Source organism: Cryptomeria japonica, chromosome 5, assembly GCF_030272615.1.
Source record: "Cryptomeria japonica chromosome 5, Sugi_1.0, whole genome shotgun sequence".
Classification (NCBI taxonomy): domain Eukaryota; kingdom Viridiplantae; phylum Streptophyta; class Pinopsida; order Cupressales; family Cupressaceae; genus Cryptomeria; species Cryptomeria japonica.
Genome location: NC_081409.1, coordinates 863,503,009 through 863,530,527, shown reverse-complemented (window position 1 = coordinate 863,530,527; position 27,519 = coordinate 863,503,009). Strand labels below are relative to the sequence as shown.

The window sequence follows — 27,519 nt, the reverse complement described above, 5'->3', positions numbered from 1 at the left end:
AAGTATCAAGGGCACCAACCCTTTCAATAAGAACACCGACTCTTACAACATGGGCACCAACTCAACCGCTATTAAGGCACCAACCTTAAAGAAGAAACAAGCAAGTTTTTCTGATTTACAATCTGGAATCTAACGGTCCTCTGAGAAATATATTAAAATGAATGCTACTGACTGAGCAATATCATCCTTTGAATACTTTGGTCTGATTTACACACTTCAATAATATCATTTCATATACTCTGTCAAAAGCATCACCATTAAAAATTCTGTTAACAAACACAGATAAATTATTCCAGAATATTATCGATACGTCACAGTCTGCAATTGTCTGATATTGTCTTAGAAACAAGACATATTGATTGCTGTAGCATCAGACCTTTTCAACATTAAAATCAAATATTCAGTAGACACTTGAAATTCAAATTTTGATGGAACAACTGACTTCCAAAACTGTTTTATACCTTATATGGTTTCAGTATTCTAAACTTGATCAGATTACCTTCAACAAATCGTGCACTTCATTCGCTGTCCAGAATCAATTCTACGATCTTACTTATAATGCCCTTTTTTCTATAACTCCTCACGTATATTACAGAATTTATAAGGAAAGTAACGTGAATAATATATGTTCCAACTTTTTAAGAAACTTCAAAACCTCCACACCAAATACCGACACCAACATATTATATATATGTCGTTTCTATCGATAGAAAGCCTTTCCATATAACTGGTTATAGGGAGTTATAATTGTCATGTCAGTTGTGAACCAACAGCCAGTTAAGCAACCTAATACAAACTGATTGTTTACTATTGATACTCAGTATTCATTATAAAAACCGATTTCACTCAAACTTCTGCACTTGAAATCAGAAATCAAATCTTTTGAACTTGGCAAATCAGAAGTTAATAATAGCATATGACATAGCAACGTGTCACACTATCGTCTGAACTTGTCTTTTGAAGAAGCCCAGTGAAATCTTCTGAGTTTGAAAAGGCCTGATAAAGAATATCCTGCAGGGAAGAAAAAACAAAGACCACATGCAGGGTAGTGGACATTCCTGAAATACCCAAGAGTAGAAAGCAGTCTGTAACGCCATTATTATAAGGTATAATCGTGTCCATAAACCATGTCATGTTGAAAAGAAATAAATTCTGTGTCATTTGACATTAATGCCAAACAGATTTATTAACAATCTCCCCCTTTGGCATTGATGGTAATCTTCCAATCGTCAAAACACATCTGCAACAAAGCAGAACACAACACACCAAAACACCTGAAACATTTGGTAACATATCACCAAACCTGATCGGAATATCAGTAAATGCAACATCTAAATCTGAAACATCATCAACATCTGAATCTACATCTGAAGCAAACATCTGCACTCTTCTCCCCCTTTGACATCAATGACAAAGGGATGGGGTATAAAAGACAAACAAGAATGTGCTCCCCCTAAGCATATGCTAATCCGTAGCCAAATTCAATGTGGCAAAGGCACAACACCAAGCTGTGCATGAAGAAGTTCAAAAGTGGTTGTAGGAAGAGGCTTCCTAAATATATCAGCCAACTGCTGTTTAGTATTAACATACTCAAGACAAACCTCATGATCAGCAACCTGTTCTTTCAGAAAAAGATATTTGATATAGATGTGCTTAGTGCGAAAATGAAGAACAGGATTTTTGGAAATTTTGATAGCACTAGAGTTATCACAAAATATTGAAACTGAACAATCAAATACCACCTTCAAATCTGTGAGAGTCTGTTTCATCCACAAAACTTGCGTGCAACAAGAGGCAGCAACGACATATTCAACCTCTATTGTAGACAAAATATTGAAACTGAACAATCAAATACCACCTTCAAATCTGTGAGAGTCTGTTTCATCCACAAAACTTGCGTGCAACAAGAGGCAGCAACAACATATTCAACCTCTACTGTAGACAAAGTGATAGAGTCCTGTTTCTTGCTCAAGCATGCAATCGGATTGTTTCCCAAGAGAAATGCACCCCCACTGGTGCTTTGTCTATCATCTACACAACCTGCCCAGTCGGCATCTGTATATTCTGTCAAAGTAAAATCATTAGATCTAGGATACCATAACCATAATCATAGTGCCTTTAAGATACCTGAATATCCTTTTAACTGCATTAAGATGTGAAACCTTAGGACCAACTTGAAAACGAGCAACCATACAAACAAATTGCATAATATCAGGTCTCAATGTTGTGAGATACAATAGATTGCCTATCATTGACCTGTATTCTGTTTGATCTGTGGTTGGTGAATCATCATTCTTACTTAGTTTGCAACCTGTAATCATTGGTGTGCTAACTGGATTGCAGTCCTCCATCTGAAACTTTTTAAGCATTTTCTTGGTATATTTAGTCTGTGACAAAAATATTCCTGTGTCCAACTGTGACACTTGCAATCCAAGAAAATATGATAATTCCCCTATCATAGACATTTCAAACGTTGTTTGCATTTGATTAGCAAATCCTTAACACGCATTTCGAGAAATCATCGGATTTGAACATCTTTATTTGACTAAAGTAGAATGGAAGAAAACCAGGGGAAGGGGGTATGTCCACTCTCTAGCGAGGTCATAGACACATGAGACTCAGGCAATAGATAAGTAGAGACAACGCCCACTCTTCTCTTATGAACCCTTCAGACATGGTGAACAGATTGAAGCATAACCTTTCATTCTTCCAACATGTGACAAAAGGGAAATAATTCAGGCACTGTGATCTTCAAATGTAAGGATCAAATATATATATCAGTGTTCTTATATATTACAGTTGAATCGGGTATTTAGACAATTTGCAAATCTTAGTATATCTATATGACCAAGATTGAGGAAAGCATAAAAGGGGATATGACATGGCTTGAGAGGTGTTAAGAAATTGAGAACGGAGTTACAATATAGGAGCACATATCTCAAGTATACAAATTACAAGAAGCTATCAAGATAAGTTCTATTCTTTGAACTATTCCTCAAATTTTAAGTTAAATAACATAATGAAAAGTCTTCAGTTTGGGTAAATTTTATATTACAGTTCTCACCTTAAGCTAGAATTGTTGTTTTAGGATTAAATTAAGGAAATTCCCAAAAGGGGACATTACAGTGGTATCAAAGCAATGATCCTACCATCCAACAGGGAAAAAGATGAATGAATAAATCATTCTAGTCTGTAATCTAACAATTTAGTATTTGCGTGTATAATTCGTGCATACATATATCCACGTGTATGCTTCGTGTTTTCAAGTGTATGCTTCGTGTCTTCATGCATTCAAGTGTATACTTCGTGTATGCTCTGTGTTTAACCTATAGTATAAGAATAGAAAAGAGATGTGAATTTTGTCCATCTTATTGGAAAGGGTATGAGGTGTAATGGAGGAGGTGCCGAGGGACTCGTAAGAGGTCATAAGGACTTTGAGTCAAGGAACCTAGTACATCCTCTATCCCACACTCACAAGATGTTGTTTGTATGTAGTACAAGAAAGTACAAGGAGGGAGAACAGTGAAAGGGTCCTCCTCTAAATAGACCACCTAATGTTAGTTGACTAATGGTCCAATGAGGCCAAGGGGGTGTAAGACGGAGTCCACTGCTCTTGGACTTAGAGGGGAAGGACATTTAGGACACCCTATTGTATCTTTCCAAACTCTATCATAATTGATTATTAACAAGGGGACAAGGATGGAAGTGATGAAGGGGAACGATGATAGGATACCTCACTAGGTAGCCCACCTCATGGTAGTTTGACCGATGGTCCCATGAGGCTAAGAGGGCTCTGGCTTTCACTCCACTCTTGGGCCTAGGGTAGAGGGTCTCTTGGACACCTCATCATTCCTCTTACTCCCACTTTCTTATGGTTGAGTTCCTATAAGGAGTTGGACAAGACTATGGCTAAGTCAATGTTCCTAACTCCAAGTATAAAGAATCTATGCCTAATCATCTCTCTTAGAAGTTTTTATTGCAAGATCTCAATTAGTTGTGTATCCTATATTATTATTTCAATGGTTTCCTAACCTATTGTAGGATCACATTTGTCAAGAGTGAGGTTAGCCATGGCATCCACTTCAAGTGGAAGGTAGACAATGAACACTCCCAAAAAAAAAGTGTTCAAAGAGGCAACTTCAAGGGGACCATTCTACAAACTTAATAGGAATCATAGTTTGAGAATGCTTGTGGGCAAGCATTTTCAAAGAGGGGGAGATTGTGATGTCCCTATCCAAATGCTAAATCTCTAGAACCAAATAACTAAGAAAAAGATCCTTGTATTATCTTTATAATCAAGTTGATGTAATTGGAACCAAATAGTTTGATAACAATGTATTAAGAATGATCAAGATTATTATCACATTGATCACCATAACCCATAAGGGATCTGTTGTGACCATTTCACACATCGCCCCATAGCAAATGGGGACCCCCTCTTTTTGCTTGTTTTTCGCTTGTTTTCGCTTTTTGTTTTTAGGGTTTTGTTAGTCGGTTAGTTGTCTGGATTTAGGGCTAAGCCTTAGGGTTTTAAATTTTGCCTTTTCAAGCCAAAATCCAGTCGTTTTGAGAGAGCTTTTGAGCTTCTTTTCTAGAATGCAAATTTTGAATGCAATGATTTCGCCAAAATGGTCTAATTTTCAATTGGAATGTTCATGCAGGGCTTAAATTTGTCTAAATGTTGATCGTCAATGAAAATTTTTGTCTGATTGAATATTTTGACCAAATTTTGACTTTTTTGAATTTTGGTCCTGGGCATTGGAATTGATTTGTTTTCGCCTCGTGAAGTGTTAAAATGTGAAAAATCTTATTATTTTGGCCTGTAGGAGCAAAATCGCTCCTGTCCCTCAGTGAAGGACGGGAGCTCATTTCCAAATATCTCATCATCCTTGCAGAGTCCAGACAAAGTTTACGTTTGAAGTGATGGAGAACGACGAGATCTTTCCATTGAATATAAATTGAAGATTTTCATGAGCACAGAAAGGCCTCCAGGAAGAAAATCGCTCCTGTCCCTCGGTGAAGGACCGGAGCTACAATTCAAATTTCGTTTTGTCCTTGCAAGATTTTAATGACTTAGCAATTTGAGGACGTCCGAAGCAAGATACTTTGCCAAATGAATATAATTTGAGATGCAAAAAACGAAGGAAAATGACCTATATTGACTAAATCGCTCCTGTCCCTCTCCAAGGGACCAGGGCGAGGTACCTTGTAGCTCTCGTCCCTCTCCCAGGGACCAGAGCGATTTCCTTCATTTTGCAAAATCCAGACAAGGGTCAAGGTAAGTTTACGTTCAAAAACGAAGGAGAACATGAGATGAATGCATTGAATATAAATTGAAGATTTTTGGGACGTCCATAACTGTATTAAATGCCTAGTTCGCTCCTGTCCCTCAGGAAGGGACCAGAGCGATTTTTGATATAATTGCCTTTTTTGCAAAATTATAAACAATGTCAAGGCATGGGCGGATAGAGTGAAGAAGGACGACTCCGTTGAATATAAACTTGGAACCTGGCAAAGTGAGATGAAGGCCACAAAGGGAGGATCGCTCCTGTCCCTCTCCAAGGGACCAGGGCGATAAAATGGTGATGATACGTCCCTCCAAAGTTCAAGGTCGTCCCTCCAAGGTTCAAGGCCGATCCAAGTCAAGACGAAGGGTGGCGAAGACATTTCAAGGCATTTCCATCAAGCGCAACGTTGCAAAGGTCATCACATGGAAGGATTTGCGCTCTAAGACCCAGATCGCTCCTGTCCTTTGGGAAGGGACCAGAGCGATATCTACATAATGGCGTAAATTTCAAAAGGCAAACAAGTTTCAAGTTACCAAGAGGGTCGAAAGGACATCATTCCACGCAATGAAGATAATTGCAAGTTGGTAAAAACAAGAACAAGCACATAATAATGAACTTCGCTCCTGTCCCTCAGGAAGGGACCAGAGCGATATTAGATGTATTGATCATTTCATGCAAAATTCACGTAAGGACAATATATTGCAATGTTCTGGAGGGTCCATGGTATGACAACAAGGTGATAAACAAGAGTTTTGAACGTCCAAGCATCGCCAAATGGTGTAAAGGCCCCACATCGCTCCTGTCCTTTGGACAAGGACCAGGGCGATCCTATCAAAGGCGCTCATATTCCTCCAAAATCGAAACAAGGCGAGGTTAAGCGAGACAAGGGACGGCGTTTGGAAAACATTACAATGAAAGATCGAAGGTCAAAATGCATAGTGAACGTGGAAAAATCAACATCGCTCCTGTCCTTTGGACAAGGACCAAGGCGATACTATCAAAACACTCACGTTCCTTCAAAGATCAAGGCGAAATGAGGTTAGGAAATCCGAAGGACATCGTTGGGAAGACGTTGCAAAGGGGATCGAAGTTTAAAAGTCGCCAAGATCAAGGATAAATAATGGATCGCTCCTATCCCTCTCCAAGGGACAAGGGCGATGGTCCCTTTAATACATCTAAACACATAATAAAAGCAAAGGGAAATAAGCGCAAAGGACACGAGCATGGATGTTGTTCGCCTTACAATGATATTTCGAAGGTCAAAGATACAAGGTGAACGTGAAGACATGGAAATCGCTCCTGTCCCTCTCCAAGGGACAAGGGCGATGTTAGACAAAGCGCATGATATTCTTTGAAAATCAAGGACGCACAGGGTTTTAAATGACATTCAAAAGATGATGCAAGGAAAGGATCGTACCAAAATGGAGAATTTCAAGCAAAAACATGGAGATCGCTCCTGTCCCTCTCCAAGGGACCAGGGCGATAATGATCATGAGATGCATTTGCTCGCACAAGAAAGGCATTCAAATTCGAAAGGACCACCAGATGATCAATTTGGGACGTGGAAATGAAGGAGTTGAACGTTGAAAATGCAAGAATCTAGACCAAAATCATGGATCGCTCCTGTCCCTCTCCAAGGGACCAGAGCGATGAGGTACCTCCCTTTGTTTTCCAGTTTTGGCGCCAAATTAAAACAATTCGAATTTGCTTTAAACGCTAAATCAATTTAAAAATTAAAAATCCACTTTTATTTGGCATTTAATGTGGCGTTAAACACTTATTAATTATTTTTGCCTTTATTTAAAATCGAAATTCTCAATTAAAAAAAAAAACGCAAGGCATTAAATAATTAATTAATTAATTAATAAAAAATCGATTTGAGCGCTCATATGTGGAGGTCGGCCTTGTCATTTCATTGCAAATCATTTAAAAAATGGTTTTATTTTTTATTAAGTCGGCCTAAGGGGTAAAGGATGCAAGCGCTATATAAGGGGGGTAAAAGTTATCATTTCTACATCATTATTTTACCTTCTCTACATGCGAATTAAGGGAGGCGAATATAGTGCGAAGTGTGTTCAAGGGTGGTGCGAGTTTCATTCATCCAAGGGTGGCGCGCTTAGACATTCCCAAGGTGGTGCGATTGCAAACCAAAGGTGGCGTAGACATTCCCAAGGTGGTGCGAGCTTGAGGATACACCAAAAGCGAATTTGAAGATCCATCCAAGACCACGCTTAAGGGGAATTTGCTAAAGACTTGGAGATTTGTTAGTGCGAACTTGAAGATCCATTTGAGACCACGTCCAAGGTGATAATTGAAGATCACATTCTCTCAAGACGAAGGGTGGCGAAGTCAAATTTGAGGAGATCAAATTGAAGATTATCTTTATACCTCAAATTGTGCCTAGGCAAATTTTGTTTTTGCATTCTAGAGTTAGCTCTCTATCGAGGTATGGCGATTTAATTGTTATTGTTTTATTCATTCATCGTCATATTTCAAATTTTGAAATTTTGATTCTTTAGTTTCTCTTGGCTCAATCGTTGTATTTTAGGAAATGATAACTCTAGAGACTTATCATGAGGTTTCCTAAAATTTATCTCTCTTATTTACGTTATTTATTGCAAAAATCTATTTCTTATAATGAAATGTTGTGTAGGTATGGCGACCCCAAAGGCGGGAGCATCCACCAGTCGCTCGGCTCTCATGAAAGAAGATCAGAAGACTGAAGAAGTGGAGACCAAGATCGTGTCCAAGTGGAGCAACATTGGAGATACAAACTTGGGGAACTTTAGCACGAAGAAGTTCCGAGAGGTCCCTTACATCGGCAAGCCATCACCTGTCGCCCGGAGAATAATAGAGAGTGGCATCATTAAGGCGGCCGGTTTTCCTCCAGCCATTCAGTGCCATGAGTTGATGATCGAGTGTGCCCGTCATTACAATCCACAGTCCAGGACAATTGTGTCCAATGAGGGAAACACTTTGGCGTACCTTTCAGAGGAGGCCATAAGTGAAGCCTTCCATCTTCCAGAGCACAGGGACATGATATACAAGAGCATTGAAGGAGCCAGATCAGTGTACGATGATGATCCAGATGCTTGCCTAAGCATAATCAACAAGAACTGGCTACTTAAGAGTCGTCCCCGTCTGAGCAAAGTACCGAACACACCGCACAGGATTGATTTCCAAGAGGAGCACAGAGATTTGATCACCATGCTCAACAGAGTTACAGGAGCACCTCATGCCTTCTATTTTGAGAAATGGATGTTTTATTTCATCCAGGTGATTGTTCAAGGAAAGGGTACAATACATTGGGCTAGAATAATTAGCCATTGCTTGGACATACAGTTGAGAAGACTCAGGGCTACTAAGTCCTTCCACATGAGTTCATACGTCATCTATGCCTTAATCAGGAGCGTTGAGTACGCAGGACTACCTCACAGAGGAGTGATTGGAAGAGGGCCTGGCGAGGTCAGAGTTTGTGAATCCTATACCTACTTGCATCATCCACCAGGAAAGAACTATAAGTTAATCAATGATACTTTCACGATGAACATCACAAGGACGTTGCAAGGCGGGATTCATAACAGATTATCTCAGGATGCCCAGGAGTTAATCAAGAGGTACGGTGCTTGGTTCATTCAGTTTCCCAAGTTCACTTACATTAGAGTGTATGGATGTCCTTTACCTCCATACATGTTGCCGAGATACCCGACAGACAGAATTGTGTTACTTGAAGTAACAAGGCAGTTGGCAGCATATGTGAAGGCATTCAGACACAGACATCAGAATGGAGTTCAGGTACCTATTATTTTGGGTAATTCTGTTGAGGTATGTCCCAATGTCTCAGCCATGGATGACGCAGAGAGGGAGTTAGCCTTGTATCCTTTTTCATCTTTTGCTTGGAGGAATAGTTTTGATCCTCATGGACATTTAGAGGAGACGGTCGGTAGAAGATTTAGACATGAGTACCAGATTGAAGATTTTATGATGAATCTCCTAGATGATCTCGAAGTGAAACGAAAGATACATTCTAGATTGCCTTTGGATTTCATCAGGAAATGTAAGATTTACAGAGTAGCCGACCAAGCTCAGGACAACGGCAGGCACATCCAATCTTCATATGATAGAGAAAGCAAAACAATAAGTTTGAATTGGAATGAGCCCGAGGCCGTGGATTTAGATGATTTGATGGCACCAGTCTTGTCTTGTACTCGCAGATGGGTAGACGTTCAACATCAGAAGTTGAGAGAACAGGGCATAGCTATGTCTTTTACTTTGGAAGAAAAGCCAGCCGAAGGTGGAGCCAGTGTTAGTGAAGGCAATCCTAATCCTAGGAATTCAGGAGAAGGTAACCTTCGATGTGCCAGTGAGGGCAATCTCCATTCGAGAGGATCGAAGAGAAAAGAAAGATCAGAAAAGAAAGAGCCTTCCAAGAGAAAGCAAAGTGCCGGCAAAGATCAAACACCAGGTACTTCTTCCAGACCAGAGGATAGAGCAGTTCGAGTGGAAGAGTCCATGGAATCGATGGTACAGAATGATAGACAGGAGGAAGAACAGGCACAGCATGTTTCATCCGATGGATCTCTCCAAGACTATGATTTAGATAATGATAACGAAGTAACATCTCCTCCCAGACAAGAAGAAATAGTACATAAAGAGATTCAAGTTCAAGAGACAAGATCAAATATCCCAGATTGGTTGAAGGAAAGATTGACTAAGGTGATCGTAATTGAGGACGAGGACAGTGCAATTGATTTAGAGAGCCTCGTGGGACGTTCACATATGACAACAGAGAAAAAGAAGGCTACAAAGATGTCCAAGATGATTCGAGATGAGACTAGATCTAGAAAACTGCAGATAGCTACACCGGCAGCAGACAAATATGAGGGTGAGATCCTAGCAGAAGACTATCATATACAGACTATTGAGTTAGGACCATCCACAGCAGAGCAGACTTTAGATGATGCCACCGACACATTTGGGGCATTGAAGGACAAGCTTAGAGAAGAAGTGGAAAAGAATAGAAAGCTTGAGAGAGAGGTCGGTGCATGGAGGACATATTTCAGTCACATCAATGAACCTTTGGGACGTCAGGATCCAGTTAGATCACCATTGCAGGCATTGCCCCTTCAATCAATCAATGAAGCAGAAAGATTCAGGAACCTGGTCCAGCGTACATGTGGTTGGATGGATAGATCTCACACAGTGGCCATTGAGTTTGTTACAAGGATGTCGAAGATCACCCATCAGGCTATCCAAGTTCTTGAGATAATCCACAGATTGATGGCAACGGTAGCTGCATTTGCCCATACCAAGGACGTTGTCATCCCTGTCTTGAAAGTTATAAGACACACATCCAGGAGAATTTTAGCACAAGAGAAGATCTTGGAAGGTGATTCTCACAGTTTGTTTCAGTGGTCAACCTTACTCCATATAAAGAGTGTTCTCTTTGAGGACATCAGTGTTAGATGTGGTCAAGTTGAGGAGGTGATCAATCCGATCCAGGACAGAGTATTTGAGGTACTTCGTACCATTCTTGGCAGAAGGATCGAGGTCGAGACAGATGTGGATTTACAAGAATTTGAAGATAGAATCAAGATCATCTTTCGCAAGGACGCAGATGTTACAGATGAGCAGTATGATCAGATGTATGCCACCATGCTCCTGATTGATAGAACAAAGGAACTTGAACCTACTTGGGACGCAGCTCTTCTAGATGCATTTGATCAGGTCATCCACTTAGAAGAGAGTATCAAGAATCTTCCCGAGATTCCAAGCACAGAAATCGAAGGAATCGTGACAAAATTCATTGCATATGCTAAGAAAGAGAATTGGAAAGGGAATAAGATTCTAGATGAAAGGTTGTTACAGATGACATGACATCTTATTTCTCATTGGTTGATACCTCCTAGATTTTTGTGCCAAATTTAATATTTGGCTATGTATTTAATGTTGTTCAGTAAAAAGGAGGTCATTTGTAACAAACCCTAATTAGGGTTTAGGTGTCATGATCTTGTCCATTGATTTGCTTTCAATCTGGACCTTTCATTGTAACTGGGGATGCTATTTATACCCCCATTTTTTCATTTCAGTGGTAATAATAGTTAATAGAAAAATAGAGAATAGAGTTAAGAGTGAAATAGAGAGATTAGAGTTGTAAGCAATTTTATTTTGTAGTAAGATTGAGTCTTGAAGAGAGAAATTCAAGCAATTGTTGTATATGATGACTTGGAAATCAATAAAATATTGAAGTTATGGTGTTTTGTTGCAAATCTCTTAAGTTATCTTCATGGTTGTTGGATGTACTTGAATCACGCTCAATCAAGGTAGTTTGTTAATTTGAAAGACTAAGTGTGAGATTTGATATTTGGTAGGATTCGCAATCCAAACCACTAGCTTCTTGCTGATTGTAGGAACGCCTTGCGTGGTCGACTGGAAAACATTTTGAGTCCTTAACCTTCAAGCATTTTCGCATCCAGGATATGTACCTTTGTAGTAGTGTCCTTGGTCTTTGATGCATTGAACCATTATTACCTTAGAAGATCGCACTAATTTCAATTGAGTTGTTACCTTATGGCAAAATTGAAGTTGGTTGAGTCTTGCCAAATCTCATTCATGCTAAGTCATTCATAGGGTTAGGCTAGATTAGACTTCCTTAAACCCTGTCCTTTTTCCATTTTTTGAAAGTTCCTTTTAGTTTAGTAAAATCTTCGAACTTTTGAATCCGTAAGACGCCTTGGAGGAAACAGCAAATCACATCATACCACTAAAAGCTTGTCCACACGTGGAGAACCCACTAAAAGAACCTTGGAGTCCATCTAACTGATCCTTTTTGCAGATCTTCAGCAGTTAGAGACTATTTTCTCAAGAGAGGATAAGATGCCTGTCGGTATTTTATTCTGTGTATGATTGTGTATGAAATACACGTCAACAGGATCCCATTAGAACTCCTATATGCATTGATCATCTATGAAGACAACTTCTCATCAATAGCACCAATAATCATCATGGATCCGATGGTGCAACAGTATTATCAAGTAACTAGGAATAATACAGACTGTCATGAAGTTCATACTGCTGGTCAAAGGAGGAATCTATGAGGTACTAAGCAATTCCCTATCAATGTACCATAAGAGCCACCAATCACAACCATTTAATCACTTTGCAATGACGGATAACATTAAACATGAAGTAAGAGACCAGCAAATGGATAACTATATTAATCATCAAGTAATCCGATCACATAAACCTAAGGAAACAATACAGAAGAGATTTGATTAAGTAATAAAGTGGTTGCATTAATAACAGTGATTGATATATAACCAAAACGTGTGATTCCTCTTAGTTAGAATACAGTGACTAATGGTAATTAAGGGATACGATTTGGTTATAAAAGTAATGTTCTCCCAAAAGATGCGATCAAGGGATACTACCATCCCAAATCAAAGATACAACCGATCAGTCTTATAAGCTATTTAATGAGGATCACATACACATTTCCAAAAATCATCGGATTTGAACATGTTTATTTGACTAAAGCAGAATGGAAGGAAACCAGGGCAAGGGGGTACATCCACTCCCTAGCGAGGTCATAGACACATGAGATCCAGGCACTAAATAAGAAGAGACAACTTCCACCCTTCTCTCATTAACATAAGGATTGCGATTAGACGTAGTGAATAGGTTGAAGCATAACCTTTCATTCTTCCAACATGTGACAAAAGGAAAACAATTTAGGCATTGTGATCTTATGAGTTAAGGATCATATATATATATATATATATATATATATATATCTGTGTGTGTGTGTGTGTGTTCTTATATGTTACAGTTGAATCAGGTGTTCAGACAATCTACCAATCTTAGTATAACTATATGACCAAGATTGAGGAACGCACAAAAGGGGATATTACATGGCTTGAGAGGTGTTAAGAAACTGGGAACAAAGTTACAATATAGGAGCACATATCTCAAGTATACAAATTAGAAGAATCTATCAAGATAAGTTCTATTCTTTGAAGTATTCCTCAAATTTAAAGTTAAATAGCATAATGAAAAGTCTTCAATTTGGGTAAATTTTATATTATAGTTCTCACCTTAAGATGGAATTGTTGTTTCAAGATTAAATTAAGGAAATTCCCAAAAGGAGACATTACACTATTGTTATAGCATTTATAGGCTTTACTGTTAGTAGAATATTCCACAAGCAATCCTTTATCACATCGAGAATCAAAGCTACCCAATCCATCATCATCTCTTTTAATAAAGCATTTATTGCCAAAGACTTTAAAATACTTTATTGAAGCAAACTTATCATACCACAATTCATAGGGAGTTCTCTTGCTATTTGGTCTTAGTTGAACTCTATTGAGAATGCAAACTACTATATGCACCGCTTCCACCCAAAACCTGTCAGAAATTTTTGCTTCATTAAGCAAAGTTCGTGCCATTTCCTTGATTGTTCTATTTCATCTTTCCACCACACCATTTTGTTGTGGTGTGTTGGCTGCAGAATATTGCCTCTTTATGCCATGTTCTTCACAATAAGCCACAAATTCGTTTGAAAGGAATTTTCCACCCTTGTCAGATTTGAGATATTTAATTTGAAAGTCACTTTCTTTTTCTACCATTGCACTAAGATCTTAAACCTATCAAATGCTTCTAACTTTTCCTTTAAGAATGTTACCCATGTCATGCGAGAAAAATCATCTACAAACAACATAAAGAACCTTTCATTTTTCAAACCTTTTGTTCTTGTTGGACCACAAAGATCGGTATGAATTAATTCAAGAGATTGCAAACTTGAATATTCTTTAGGCTTAAAACTGATTCTAGTCTGCTTACCTTGTTGACATTCTTTGCAAATAATATTCTTAGGTTTCACAATCTTGGGCATATGTCTCACAGAATTCAAAGAAATGATTTTTACAAGATTATCAAAGTTAACATGACCAAGTCTTCTATGCCAAATCCCAAACATGATTGATTGTTATTCTATCTCTGTTTTGCTAACATTTCACTTAACATTTCTGAACTTTTTCCAAACTTAGCTTGTTTTTCTGAAACCATATTTAACTTCTCAATTTCATTTTTTAAAGAAACTAGTTCACTTTCTAGTTTTGAACAATATTCAGATTTTAAGAGAAGTTCAAATTTTACCATTTCTGCTTGCTTTCTACCTTCTTTAAGTTCAACTTTCAGATTTGTGATATTCTGATTTTTGGCTTCAATGTCTTTTAATTGTTGTGATCTTTCCTTCTTCAACCTACCAATCTCATCTAGAGCACAAACAGGCTCTTCTTCCAAATCCACTTCACCTTCAGTATCATTGTTAGAACCTACATCATTTTGACCTATAGCACATGGTCCTATTGCTATAAACAAAGTTTCACAAGCATTAGAATCAAAATTACTAGCATTAGAATTAGTACTTTCTCCCTTGATGTAAAGACTTTTCTTTTTCATTTGAAACTTTCTTTTATAAGCAAATTGATGTTTTTGTTTCTTTTTGAAGCCATCTTCCTTATCACTATTAGCATAAGGACATTTGGCAGCAAAATGTCCAATTTTCCCACAATTAAAATATTTAAGAGGAAGCTTTCCTTTGAATTTACCAGCTTTCTTAAATTTCTTTACCAAATTAGCAAGTTGTTCCTCAAGGTCCTTCTCTAATTCTATGCTTTCATCTTTTACATTTTAGCTGCTTTAAAGGCAGCTTCCCTCTTTGATTCATCATCACCTGTCATTATAATTTCATAGGCTGTTAGAATCCGTGAAAATCATCTAAAGAAAGTTTTCTAAGATCTCTTGCCTCTTCTATAGCAGAAATTTTTGCATTATATTTAGAAGGTAGAGACCGTAAAACCTTTTGTACAATAACTGAATCTTTTATTGTTTCACCTAGTCCCTTGATAGCATTTACTCTCTCATCAACCTTGAGAAGATAGTCAGCAATATGTTCCTCTTCCATCATCTTTAACTCTTCAAACTTGGCCTTGTATGTCTGCAACTTTGCCTGTTTCACCTTATCATCTCCTTCATAGATGCTTTTCAACTTGTTCTATAACTCCTTAGCTGTTTTACAATGCATAACCTTCACAAACTCAATTTTAACCAACCCACAAAGAATAGCATTCTTTGCCCTAACATTGTTTTCATGCTCTCTTTTTTCTGTAGGGTCTGTTATAACATGAGTTGGCATAGTATAACCATCTGCTACGGACATCCAGACATCAAATCCTAGAGAAGATAAGTAACTCTCCATTCTTATGCTCCAAAAAGCATAATTGGTGCCATCAAACTATGGTGCTTTATTAGAAGATGAACCTTCCTGACAAGCCATATGTTCGAAAAACCAGAATCTACTTGGACTGATTAAGTCTTTACACGAAGCACTGACTTTTATACCAATTATAGAACACAAAAATACTACTGAGAGGGGGGGCTGAATTAGTAGTACAAAAACTTTAATCCAGCGTTCCATGGAAATGCATTCCCTGCCCCCCCTCCAGGCCCAAGTCCCCCCATCCTCGAAACCCATCCCTGAAACTTTTTCCCTTTGTCCCCCCGTCCCTAAGCCCATCCCTGCGTCCCCCTGTCCCCAACGGCCGTGGAACATTGCTTTAACCCTTTTCAGCAACTTAAAACTTTAATCAAACTTTAATCTGAAAATTGAAAGTCTTGAAAGATGCAACAACTGAAACTGAAAAGATGCAACAGCAAGAGCACAATGGACAAAATTTTACGTGGGAACTCAATGTGGGAAAACCACGGTGAGAAATACTGCTAGGATCTACTGTCCTAATCTGGCCTCACAATTAAATCTGATTACTAAGTATCAAGGGCATCAACCCTTTCAATAAGAGCACCAACTCTTACAACATGAGCACCAACTCAACCTCTATTAAGGTACCAACCTTAAAGAAGATACAAGCAATTTTTTCTGATTTACAATCTGGAATCTAACAGTCCTCTGAGAAATATATTAAAACAAATGCTACTGAATGAGCAATATCATCCTTTGAATGCTTTGGTCTGATTTACACACTTAAATATTATCATTTCATATATTTTGTCAAAAGCATCACCATTAAAAATTCTGTTAACAAACACAGATAAATTATTCCAGAATATTATCGATGCTTCACAGTCTGCAATTGTCTTAGAAACAAGACATATTGATTGCTGTAGCATCAGACCTTTTCAACATTAAAATCAAATGTTCGGTAGACACTTGAAAATCAAATTTTGATGGAACAACTGACTTCCAAAAATGTTTTATACCTCATATGCTTCCAGTATTCTAAACTTGATCAGATTGCCTTCAACAAATCATGCACTTCATTTGCTGTCCAGAATCAATTCTACGATCTTTCTTATAATGCCCATTCTATTAAACTCGTCACGTATATTACAGAATTTATAAGGAAAGTAACATGAATAATATATGTTCCAACTTTTTAAACTTCCAAAAACTTCCACACCAAATACCGACACCAACATATTATATATATGTCTTTTCTATCAATAGAAAACCTTTCCTTAGAACTGGTTATGGGGAGTTATAACTGTCATGTCAGTTGTGAACCGACAGCCAGTTAAGAAACCTAATACAAACTGATTGTTTACTATTGATACTAGTATTTATTATAAAAACTGATTTCACTCAAACTTCTACACTTGAAATCAGAAATCAAATCTTTTGAACTTGGCAAATCAGAAGTTAATAATAGCATATGACATAGCAACATGTCACACTATCGTCTGAACTTATCTTTTGAAGAAGCCCGATGAAATCTTCTGAGTTTGAAAAGGCCCGATAAAGAATATCCTGCAGGGATGAAAAAAACAAAGACCACATGCAGGGCAGTGGACATTCCTGAAATACCCAAGAGTAGAAAGCAGTCTGTAACGTCATTATTATAAGGTATAATTGTGTCCATAAACCATGTCATGTTGAAAAGAAATAAATTCTCTAACATTTGACATCAATGCCAAACAGATTTATTAACAAGAAGCGTGCATTTCGAGAAGAATTTAAGTTGAGTTGGACTGTAAAAGTAGGGGTCGTTTATACCATAAATATTGGCAAGTATCACATTCAGCAACGAACCACTTGATACCCTCCTTAAGCCCGTGCCAAAATATTTTGTGATGAATCAGCTCATGTTTTCAAAAACCTTGAATTACTAGCCAAGAGAGAAGCGTGCAGTTCGAGAAGAATTTATGAGACAAAGCAAAATTGGGAAGACAGACTAGGGTCCTTATATATAGTAAATGTTTTCCTTCCCAAGAGTGGTTGGGTGGAGGAGGATCTCTACAAATTTGGTGGATGAGCTGTTGTCTGGGTGGGTCACTTTTTGTCATTCTTGTTGATCTTGCATCTTGTCAAAGAGCGGCATGGAAACTGCACATAGGAAACATGAGTCCATGGATAGGCAAGAGAGGGCATTTTCTATGACATTCCCCTTGCCCTTCTTATAAGGAATCTCAGTCATACCCCATGACATTGGTGACCCATTTTTGTTGAGCCAAAAAGGACACGTATTGATCGAAGCAATATTTGAGATTGTGATGATTTGTTTTGATACAAAAATGTTGCCCAACCAAATATGGTTACCACTTGCTAATAACATGTAAGACGACCATTTTAGTTTTCATAGGTGAAGGATACCAAGTTGTGCCTTGATAATGCCTTGTTGGTGAAGGCAATGGGTGACCATCATTTGTGGCAACAACACCAGCGCCATTGCTTCAATCATCACTTTCAATGGCAACTGGTTTGGAAAAAATTGGTAATGCTAAAATAGGTGTTATACATATAGTCTGTTTGAGTACTTCAAAGCAATGTTTTGTTGTGGTTGTTTATGAGAATGTATCCTTTTTTAGCAAGGTATTCATTGGAGCAGCTATTTTTCCATAGTTTGACAAATTTTGGATAGTAGCTAGTGAGCCCCAAAAATCCATGGAGGGTTTTGGGTGTCTTGGGTTGTGGCCAAGTTTGCATGACATGAATTTTGTTAGGGTCAACTTGAACATTGTTGGGGAGACAATATGTCCAAAGTACTCAATTTCCTTTTGACCATAGGAGTGCTTGGAGCACTTGGCACATAATTGATTATTTGTAATAAGTTGTAATGCTAGGTTAAGGTGCTGTAAATGTTTTACTCAAGTTTTTATATGGATCAAAATGTCATTGAAGAAGACCAAGACAATTTATGACGGGATTGAATAGTTTGTTCATAAATTCTTGGAAGGTGGATGGGGCATTCATGGACTTGAATGGCATGACCAAAAATTCATAGTGATCATCAAGAGTGTAGAAGGTTGTCTTCGGGATATCTGCTTCATTGATATGAATTTTGTTATAATGAGAGAGTAGATTTAATTTGGGGATAAATTGGGCGCCATGAAGCTCATCGAGTAACTCATCCATCATGGGGATAGGAAATTTTTCCTTGATAGTGAATTTGTTCAACTCTTAGAAATATAGAGTCATTAAGACTCATCTTGGTTGTGTATGAGAAGAATAGGTGAAGACTATGAGCTAGTGGTTAGATGAATGACATTGGATTGAAGGAGTTCCTATTCTAGCTTCTCAATTTCTATTTTGTGGAGGAATGGATACTTGTGTGGGCAAATGTTAGGAGGAACGCTCCTTGGAAGGAGTTGAACATGATGATTTTTTTGGTAGGATTTGCAAACACTATGGCATGCTTATCCAAAATTTGTTGCAATTTTAAAGAGAATACTGAAACTGCCGCTCCAACATCCTAGAACACCATTTTATCTCCAAGGTTAGGGGGTGTCTTCGGAAAGGTAAAATCAAGGTTCATCTACAAATTATGGAGGGTTAAAGGCCAATGAACAAGAATGGATAAGCTCTCCTACACTTCGGGCTTAGCTTAAACACGAGGGTGTTCCTAGAGGTATCCTAAATAGGATTGAGGGTGCTGAAAGATGGAACAATATAAGAACTCACAGCTATATCCAATGTAGGTTTAACCCTAAAGGATGTCACTAGGTAAAGGTTAACCAGCTGCACAAATGAAATTTTATATATCTAATAGTGACATGTTTTCGAGAAATACAAGATGAGAGTAAGCACACAAGATTTGCGAAGTGATTTACCTAATAAGGTTCACAAAAGAAAGTTCCTTGGTTAAACTACTTAACTGTGAATTGTGAATGGTGAAACTAAATCTAAACTACTAATGGAGGATTTGTTCATTTGAAGGAGTGTAATTAATCAAAATTTTGAAGACTGGTGCCTATCCATTGGGCAACAGAGTTAGTCCAAAGAAAAAGCAAACTGAAACCACAAGGGGCAATGAGCATCACATTTACACATACCATAGATGTGATATTAACAACAAAACATGCTTAATAATCCATTACAAACCTGCATAAATCCACGTGCAATACAAAAGAGGCCATTACAAGGCTTGCAATGCATTAGAATGCATTGCATTTGTCAAATCCATTATTATACTCATGCCAGCAAAGTGGCAAAGAATAAATATTATTTGTGACTAAGAGATTCCTTTAAACATACACATTGTTACGGAGACATTTTATTACAAATATCATTTACAATAACCACCTCTCAATTTCATAGATATTTCATATTGTTGGTGCAAAAATAAATTAGATTGGTGTGGTTTGAAAACCTCACGTGACGTGCCATTTGCAAGTGTTTGGAAACCATAGAGACCCAACCTTCGAATGAAGAATGAATAGGTATAGCAGTGAGTAATCCATGCCCTTGTTGCTTGCAGGGATCGGCTTTGAATTTGGATGTTCAAATTAACCTGTGACATTAATGATGGCCCATATGAAAGTTCCACAATAGCTGTTGAAGAATGCATTTGGAATCACACCTTGGATCTGAATAGTTGTTTCTAGATGGCAAAAACTCCTTTTGGGAAGTTGTATCAAATCTGGTCATAAATGGTGTTCTATGTCAAACAGGGAGGCAGGTGGGTTTGATTGGTGCAAGAAGTGGGAGTTTGAGGATTGGGGATCGAGGATGCCTCGTAACTCTTATCACATGTTGGGGAGTCAGGGATTGGGGATGACAAAGAACTTATCCTACTGAGGCATGCAAATTGGGGAAGTCTGAAGTTTGAACAAGTGATCCCGATGAGACAAAATGTTTCAGTGTGTCAGGGATTGAGCTTTGGGTATATCTCATAATAGGTACTGGGGAAAGGGGAAGGCTGAAACCCCAATAAAGACAAGGGAAAGAGCAAGAAACGGGTGAAAGGTATGTTGGGATGGGGAAGTTTGATATTTTGACAGGGACCAAGAAATAATTGGGTGGAAAGGCATACTAGGGGCTACTTCAAAAGTCCAACAACTTTCAACAACTTACACACACTTAGTAGTTTTAAACTTTTAACACAAAACCTCCACACTCTTTCTTGGATTTTTACAGCTTCCAAAATAGGAGGGGATCCACTTGGAATTTCTCAAATCGATAATTAATATTGGGTTAAATAGGGAAAGGGTGACAAAGGGAAAGAGACTCGAACAATATTTGGCACTATAGGATTGGGTTCCAACAGCAGCTCTGGTTGGACACCTTAAAGTTTTTACTTTTTCCTGACCTATGTTGTTCCAGTATCCAATGCCTGGATTTGTGGAATTTCAAGTACTCAGTTTTTCAATTTTTTTGATGAAACAGAGAAATTTTATTTGATCCTAGCTATTCCTTATGATTATAGCTTTTTCTTTTTCTGATCTCTTGTCAATCCAGGTGTTAGTACAATTGCTGGAGGCAAAGCAGTCAGATCTGGTCATTCCGATGGACCAAGTCAAGAGGCAACGTTTTCTTCCGACTTCGATGTCACTTTTGTCCCCAGCATATGTGCTTTGTTAGTCTCTGACAGGGGAAACAAGATGATTCGTCAAATTAAATTGCCACCCAGTGAATGCATTCAGAATTCTGGATCAGGTTTGTACTCACTTTTTTGTGCAGTTTTAAACCAATAAACTGTTTCATCTGTGTTTGTGCATTTTAGCTCTGTAAAGACATGAAAAAGAATAGAAATTCTACAAGTAGATGAAAAAGAGGGTGATTTATGGTTGATTATTAATTTATCAGAATTTTCATCCACATGTTAGTGCCACTTATTCTAAATAATATAGTCAGGTTACCCGGTGTGAACTTCTGATAGAAGTGGAGACAAAGAAGATTGATGAATAGTGCATAAGGGGAATGCGAATCTTCTTGTAGCCTATGTTGAAACTGTTGAATTATCCAACTTTACTTGTTTCTTTGATACAGGAACACATTGGATGATACCAGTCACAGCATCTTTGGTTTCGTTTCTCCTTGGTCTCATTGTCATGTTCTTTCTACAGCCCTATATTATGGCTCGAGTAAGTGGGTATATAAAAAAGAAAGCAAAATAAAATACTTGCATGGACCCAACAAAATCATTGTTTTTACAAGGATTCAAAAAACCTAACATTTGTCATCTTGTATATCAGATGTTCTATTTATTATATCAATATTGTCCAAGAAATCACTTCTATGATGGGATTACTTAATATCGTTTCTACTTGATGTAGACAGGCAGGTTCGGTCTTTCAGTACCAAAACCAGATGCAGACCTCATCCCTAATGAGCATGGCGAAACAAGTGCCGATATGCTGCTGTATCATTCTAAGCGCAATTGTTAGTACGTGTTATCTCATGTATAGTGCTATTTTTGTGGGAAGGAGGACTCAGCATTTCAAACCACAACAAACTTATCAGAAATCAGTTTGTCTGTTAGATAATGATATTTCACCTGAGAAACTTCCAAGTGAAATGAAACCGGTCAGCAATCTGCCAGAAGATCTGATTAACTTGGACTCTAACCTGGAATCTTCTATTGTTGGAATCCTTGATTCTTCAGAGCAGAAAATAGTTGTAGAGAAGTCAATTTTGAAACCCACATCCAAAAACCTAGAAGAGCATATGCATGCAAATATTTCAGCTTTTCAGTCAGGCGAATCAATGATAGCAAGACGTAATACAAGGATGGCTGGTGAAAGGACAGTTCAAGGCAGATTTTGAAGTTTTAGTGAATTTAGGTTGATTTTAAATAACGATTTATAAATGAAGCATAAGATCTTATATTTATGATTCTTATACTGTTGAGTGTATAACTAAACTAAGTGATGCATATTCTCTTTTAAGTATTTACATAAATGTCGCTAATTTAGATACCCATGTCCAAATTACACCTGATTACTGCTCTCTAATAGCTGTACTTATGTGTATGATTAGTGTTCTTCAAGATGTCTTGTTACAGGGTTGCAAGTCTCATTGATACAGATACAATATTTAAGCATTTTATGGATACTGAAAGCAGAGGTAAGATTATTACATTTAATCAAATGGTTAGATCCAAAATGTTCACGGGGGTATTTATCGGATGGCTTTTTATACCTATTCGATTCAGGCACAATACAAGAAGATATAATTTACATTCACGTCCAATGTGCAGGGAAGATACACAAACACATTGTAATTATTTGTGATTTCATTTAAAAGAGGAAAAGGTCTTTGATGCAAATCGCCAGAGTTTGAAACTTCAAAACAGTAGTGGGAACTGAGAGGCGAGACTATTGCTAGCGAGAAACAAAATTACTACACTTGTACTATATTTGAAATTATACATGTTACAAATATGAAATTAATCGCGAGTCAATGAGAATTTTCAAAACAAGAAACTAAAAATGAGATGAATTTAAATTTAATGTTGGTGTAAATCTTCTCTCCAGTTCACATAAATGGGTTTTTTGTTATTTTTCAAGTGTTGTTTATATATGTAATGGTGAATTTGCATGCTCATGCCAATTGTAATTTATTGTTAGGGGGCCATTTTTGATAAAATGATTTAACATAATCATAGCCTATTCTTATTTACCCTTAATATTTTTACACTTGTGATCATACTTTATTCTTATTTACTCTTATTTCCAGAATCATCCTATTATTGATCTAGAATCCATGTATGTGTTCTTGCTCTCAAGATTTGTATTTCCCTGTTCTGACCTAATCCTATAGTACTTGGGTTTGATCTCAAGGGGTTTAGATTGATATCATATCCAAAATTTTGAAGTTCAAATGTTTTGACTCTTTCTCTTTCCTACTAGTTGTTGGGAGTTGACTTGGTACACATTTATCTGACTAATTGCAATGTCCTTGTATTTAAAGTCATTCCTTTGCTCAATTAAACACACGAAGGAACCTTCAATTATCAAAGAGCAATTATTTTAAGAACACTTGAAGATTAAAAAGAGTTAATTGCATTCAAGTTTTCCTTTGTTGTGTTATATTTTTGTGTTGACATTTACCGATCGCTTAAGTTATGACTTAAGCCCTTTACTACATTGTGTTGATCGGCCCTATGTGTTAGCTTTGTAGTCACCTAGCTTTTGCCTTTGTGACATTTCTCGTGCATGTTCCCCCGATCGATGGCTTAGAATCATACGTACTTGTGCGATTAGATGAAGATGCACACCCAAGCTAAGTTTGCAACCCTGCTCCACTTGTGTGGCATAATGACCCCACCAAGAATGAGTCATTGCAAGCGGACTAGTTGCCTTTTGCCATGTATTCAAAGCTTTACATGACATATTGATCGGCCCCACCTGTCCATGATGTCGCTAGGATAATGTCACCAAGATAAAGCATGTCTACATCAAATGAAATCTATGGCTTTGATTGATTGTGCAACTAAGCGAAGTTGCTCATTAAGGTTAAGTCTGCAACTTTGAAGTCTTTTAATGTGGTGGGTTTTAACACGAGAATAAAGCAAATGACGTGTCATCTCCTCATTAGTTTCTGCTTGAAAGAGGAAAATAGTTGTTGCCGTTGTAACGTTCAAATATGAAAAATAACTACTACTTTGTTGCTTCACTTTGAACTTGGTAAGCACTCGTGATAATTTCTTATGCTTTGTTTTTTCTCTGCAATTCAAATACTTGATCATTAGGGTTTTACTCGAGGTTTTGTAAGTTGAAAGCTATACTCACTTTTAGTCCTTGTTATGTGTGTTGTGTTTTAAATTTCATCCCCTCTCAGAACTAGTGTATATGGTCAAAAAACTTTAGTGGCTACTCTCTGCAAAATTGAAATTTGAAACCCTTGCTAGTGTCTATTCTTTCTTATCTATTTAAATCATAGAAGTGAAGAGTGGTTGAATCCTCTAGCTAGAGTAAGGAAATTTTAAAAGAATCATTTCTCAACTTGCAAGATCAAGCAACACTTAAAAGAGGGCCAAACTTGGTGTTAGATCAGATGAGTTTCTCATTGATTACACAATTGTATGCAGGGATCCCATAATTGAGCCTTGGGATTTCAGTCCTTGGAGGAGATGCTACAACAAAAAGAAAGAGAGTGTTCTAGTATGTAATATCTGAAGCTTAAATCTTGGAAGGTTGGTGGTTCCAAATGTCTTTATGAACATTAAGTTAGTCACTTTAGTTGCTCATAATTATATGCTAGATGTGAGGGAGATTGTAGCCAAGGAGGGAGGAAGATTGACTTCCATAACGAGCAAGTAATTGAAGACGTTTTTATGTTGAATGAAAATGCAGGATGGACTGTGAATGAAGAGTTGGGAAAGGAATACAAGACACATGAAGGGCTATATAGAAGCAAAATTCCAACTTTTGTGCCAACACCCTTGTCAAGGGATGAAAGAACCCTAACTCCAAGGGACCAAGCACTATACAATGTTGACTCGTTTGCTAGATACTTCAAGGACACATACCATGCCTTGTGTCAAGTCTTCGGAGTTGATGCTCAATGCTTTATCCCAAATTGGATGTTGGTCCTATGTATGGACATTCAAAGTAGGGACCTAAATGGGCCCTTTGATTATTCAAGCTTGTTAGCAGAGAGATTACATAAGGCACTATGTGATTTAGAGAAAGAACCCTCTCTAAATTCTAGGTAATATTCAATTCTCATGCACATCTATTGTATAAGGGTCTTAATGTTAGGCATCCAGACTTGGAAGTATTACCAATAGTTAAGGGTGAGGCCATCCTTGTCCAAGAATGGACATATCTATGGGCTATGCATTCAAGGAAATCCGATTACCTTGTGTTTGAGAATCAGTTTGTTAGAAAGATAATGAGTATCCTCCAAGAGAGGGTACCATGGGGTCTGAGTAAAGAGGCAAAGGAATTCTTCAGACCTAAAGACCTTTTGCCAAAGTTGGGGATTAATCACAATTGAATAGCATGGTTCTATTTCGAGGATCATACTATTATTAGAATTTTTGGCCCTATGACCCCAAGTCTTCTCCCTATAACAATACTTGATAAGGTTGCTTTCTTGGAGATAATGCGTCAATTATTAGAAGCAGAGAAGTCCCTTGTTGGGGGAGTCCACAAAAGAAGATCACTCCTTCCTTCTCAAGTGAAGGTAGGAATGTATCATTTACTAATAGGAGAGCCTATGATATCCTAGACAGTATGTTGAATAAGTATAATCTTTCTTGGGGCCAAGTTTAGGTTTTATGATTTAGAATGGTTTGTGTGAAGTCTAGGAAAGGCCAAGACCCTTAAACATGAATGGGATGATGAGGAAGATCTCATAAAAAATGCCTCAGATTACAATGAAGTTTTTAAGCAAAAAGAGAGATGGTACAAGATACAATACTCAAAGAACTTGGAGAGAAAGGCTAATAGCTTTTATGCCCCTTTATGACACCAGATTCTAACACCTAAGGTGAAGATGAAAGCAATCTTTAATGCTTGCATTGTGACTGGATGTCATTACTTCATCAAAGACCTCAAGTGGTGGAGCCAGAAGTGCCACAAGTTGTAGAAGAAGAACCTCGCTCACCTCAGTCCATTGGTTCTCCCATTAGACTAGCCTCTCCACCACACAACCCTACACCATCACCTCCACCTGGATTTGAGGGATCACCATTTGTCCCCCCTTCTACTGAGGAGCATGTCCCACGACCAAGACTACTTGTTGCAACAGCTCTGAAGAAGCCAACAATTGCCTCATCCTCCTCAAGTGGGCAACCTCTCCTTGTTCTAGAAAGTCCCAAAGCAGTAACACCCTTGTATACCTTGTCTCTTGGTAGGGATATACCCTTTCAATCTTATGAGAGATTTGATTTCCAAGGTGAACCACCTATGCCCCCACATAGATTTGATACTGACCTTGGTGTGAGAATTGAGGATCCTTCGCAAGAATGGACTCTTGATGCTTTCAAGTTGGGAGGGGATATCATTGAGGATGTAAGGCTTAGTGCCTGTGAAGAATCTATAAGTGATGACAACTTCATCCACACAAGGGAATTTCAACAATTTGTGATTAGGAACATTGTGGAAGAAATGCAAAGAAGAAAGGGGATACAACTTGACCACCGTGAAGAAGGGGAGAGGTTGAGAATGAAAGAGGAACTCCTAAAGAGTGTAAAGGAGCAATTGGCTAACATGACCCCTGAGATGGGGAAGTGGGTAGTTAAGAAGAGTGGTATACTTCTTTTCGAAGGATGGGATATTTCTTCTACTATTGCATTTGATAATTTGAGGAGAAGACTGATGTTATCGGGAAAAAGTGTATAGTTAGTAATGTTAATTATCAATAGTTAGTTAGCCGACGGGTAGGTAGTTGGAGTCGCGACGGTTGGGTCGCACCCCTTCGGCAGTCATATATTGTAGGCTAACTAACTATTGATAATTAACATTACTAACTATACACTTTTTCCCGATAACAAAGACATGATATTGATTTAGAAAATATGAATCTAGAGAATACACAAAAATTGCTTTTAGGAACAATTTATGATGATCATTTGGACTTGCTAGCAATATGGTGTTTACATCTTGTGACATGGAGGCTAGCGATGACCCAAGAATTGGATAGACTTTATGGAAGTTTACTCTTCGAGAGGGTGGCAAACAAATCTGCCACTGAGGCTACTGATTTGTTTGTGAATGTAGCCAAGTTTGCTCATAAAGTGGCATTGAAGACAAATGAGAAGCTCAATTTTTTGAGGGATAGAGTGAAACAACTAGAGGGCTAGCTATACTCAGGACCTAGTTATAAGCCTTCAACCCTACAATAGTATCCTTTTGAGGAGGGCAAAGGATTGAGGAATGATCTAGCTTAGACTAGAATTGAGATCTCAAGGATGAGAAGTGAAATGGACCAATTGAGACTTGATGCAACAAGAATGGAAAAGAAGACTATCACTGAGATGACAAA

General features: G+C 37.9%; 1 protein-coding gene across 4 annotated transcripts in view; it reads left to right on the top strand.

Annotated features, from left to right (window-relative positions):
* Positions 1–22,502, top strand: part of LOC131036384 (uncharacterized) — an 84,674-nt gene extending 62,172 nt beyond the window's left edge. For 2 of the 4 annotated variants that reach the window (XM_059221809.1, XM_057968257.2), the window contains exons 4-6: positions 21,043–21,240; positions 21,574–21,668; positions 21,861–22,502. In XM_059221809.1, coding sequence (XP_059077792.1) covers positions 21,043–21,240; positions 21,574–21,668; positions 21,861–21,971 — 404 coding nt within the window. In that variant the 3' untranslated portion in view covers positions 21,972–22,502. The remainder of the gene's footprint in view (positions 1–21,042; positions 21,241–21,573; positions 21,669–21,860) is intronic. The other 2 variants (XM_059221808.1, XM_057968256.2) reach the window with 1 other exon arrangement.
* Positions 22,503–27,519: the final 5,017 nt, after the last annotated feature.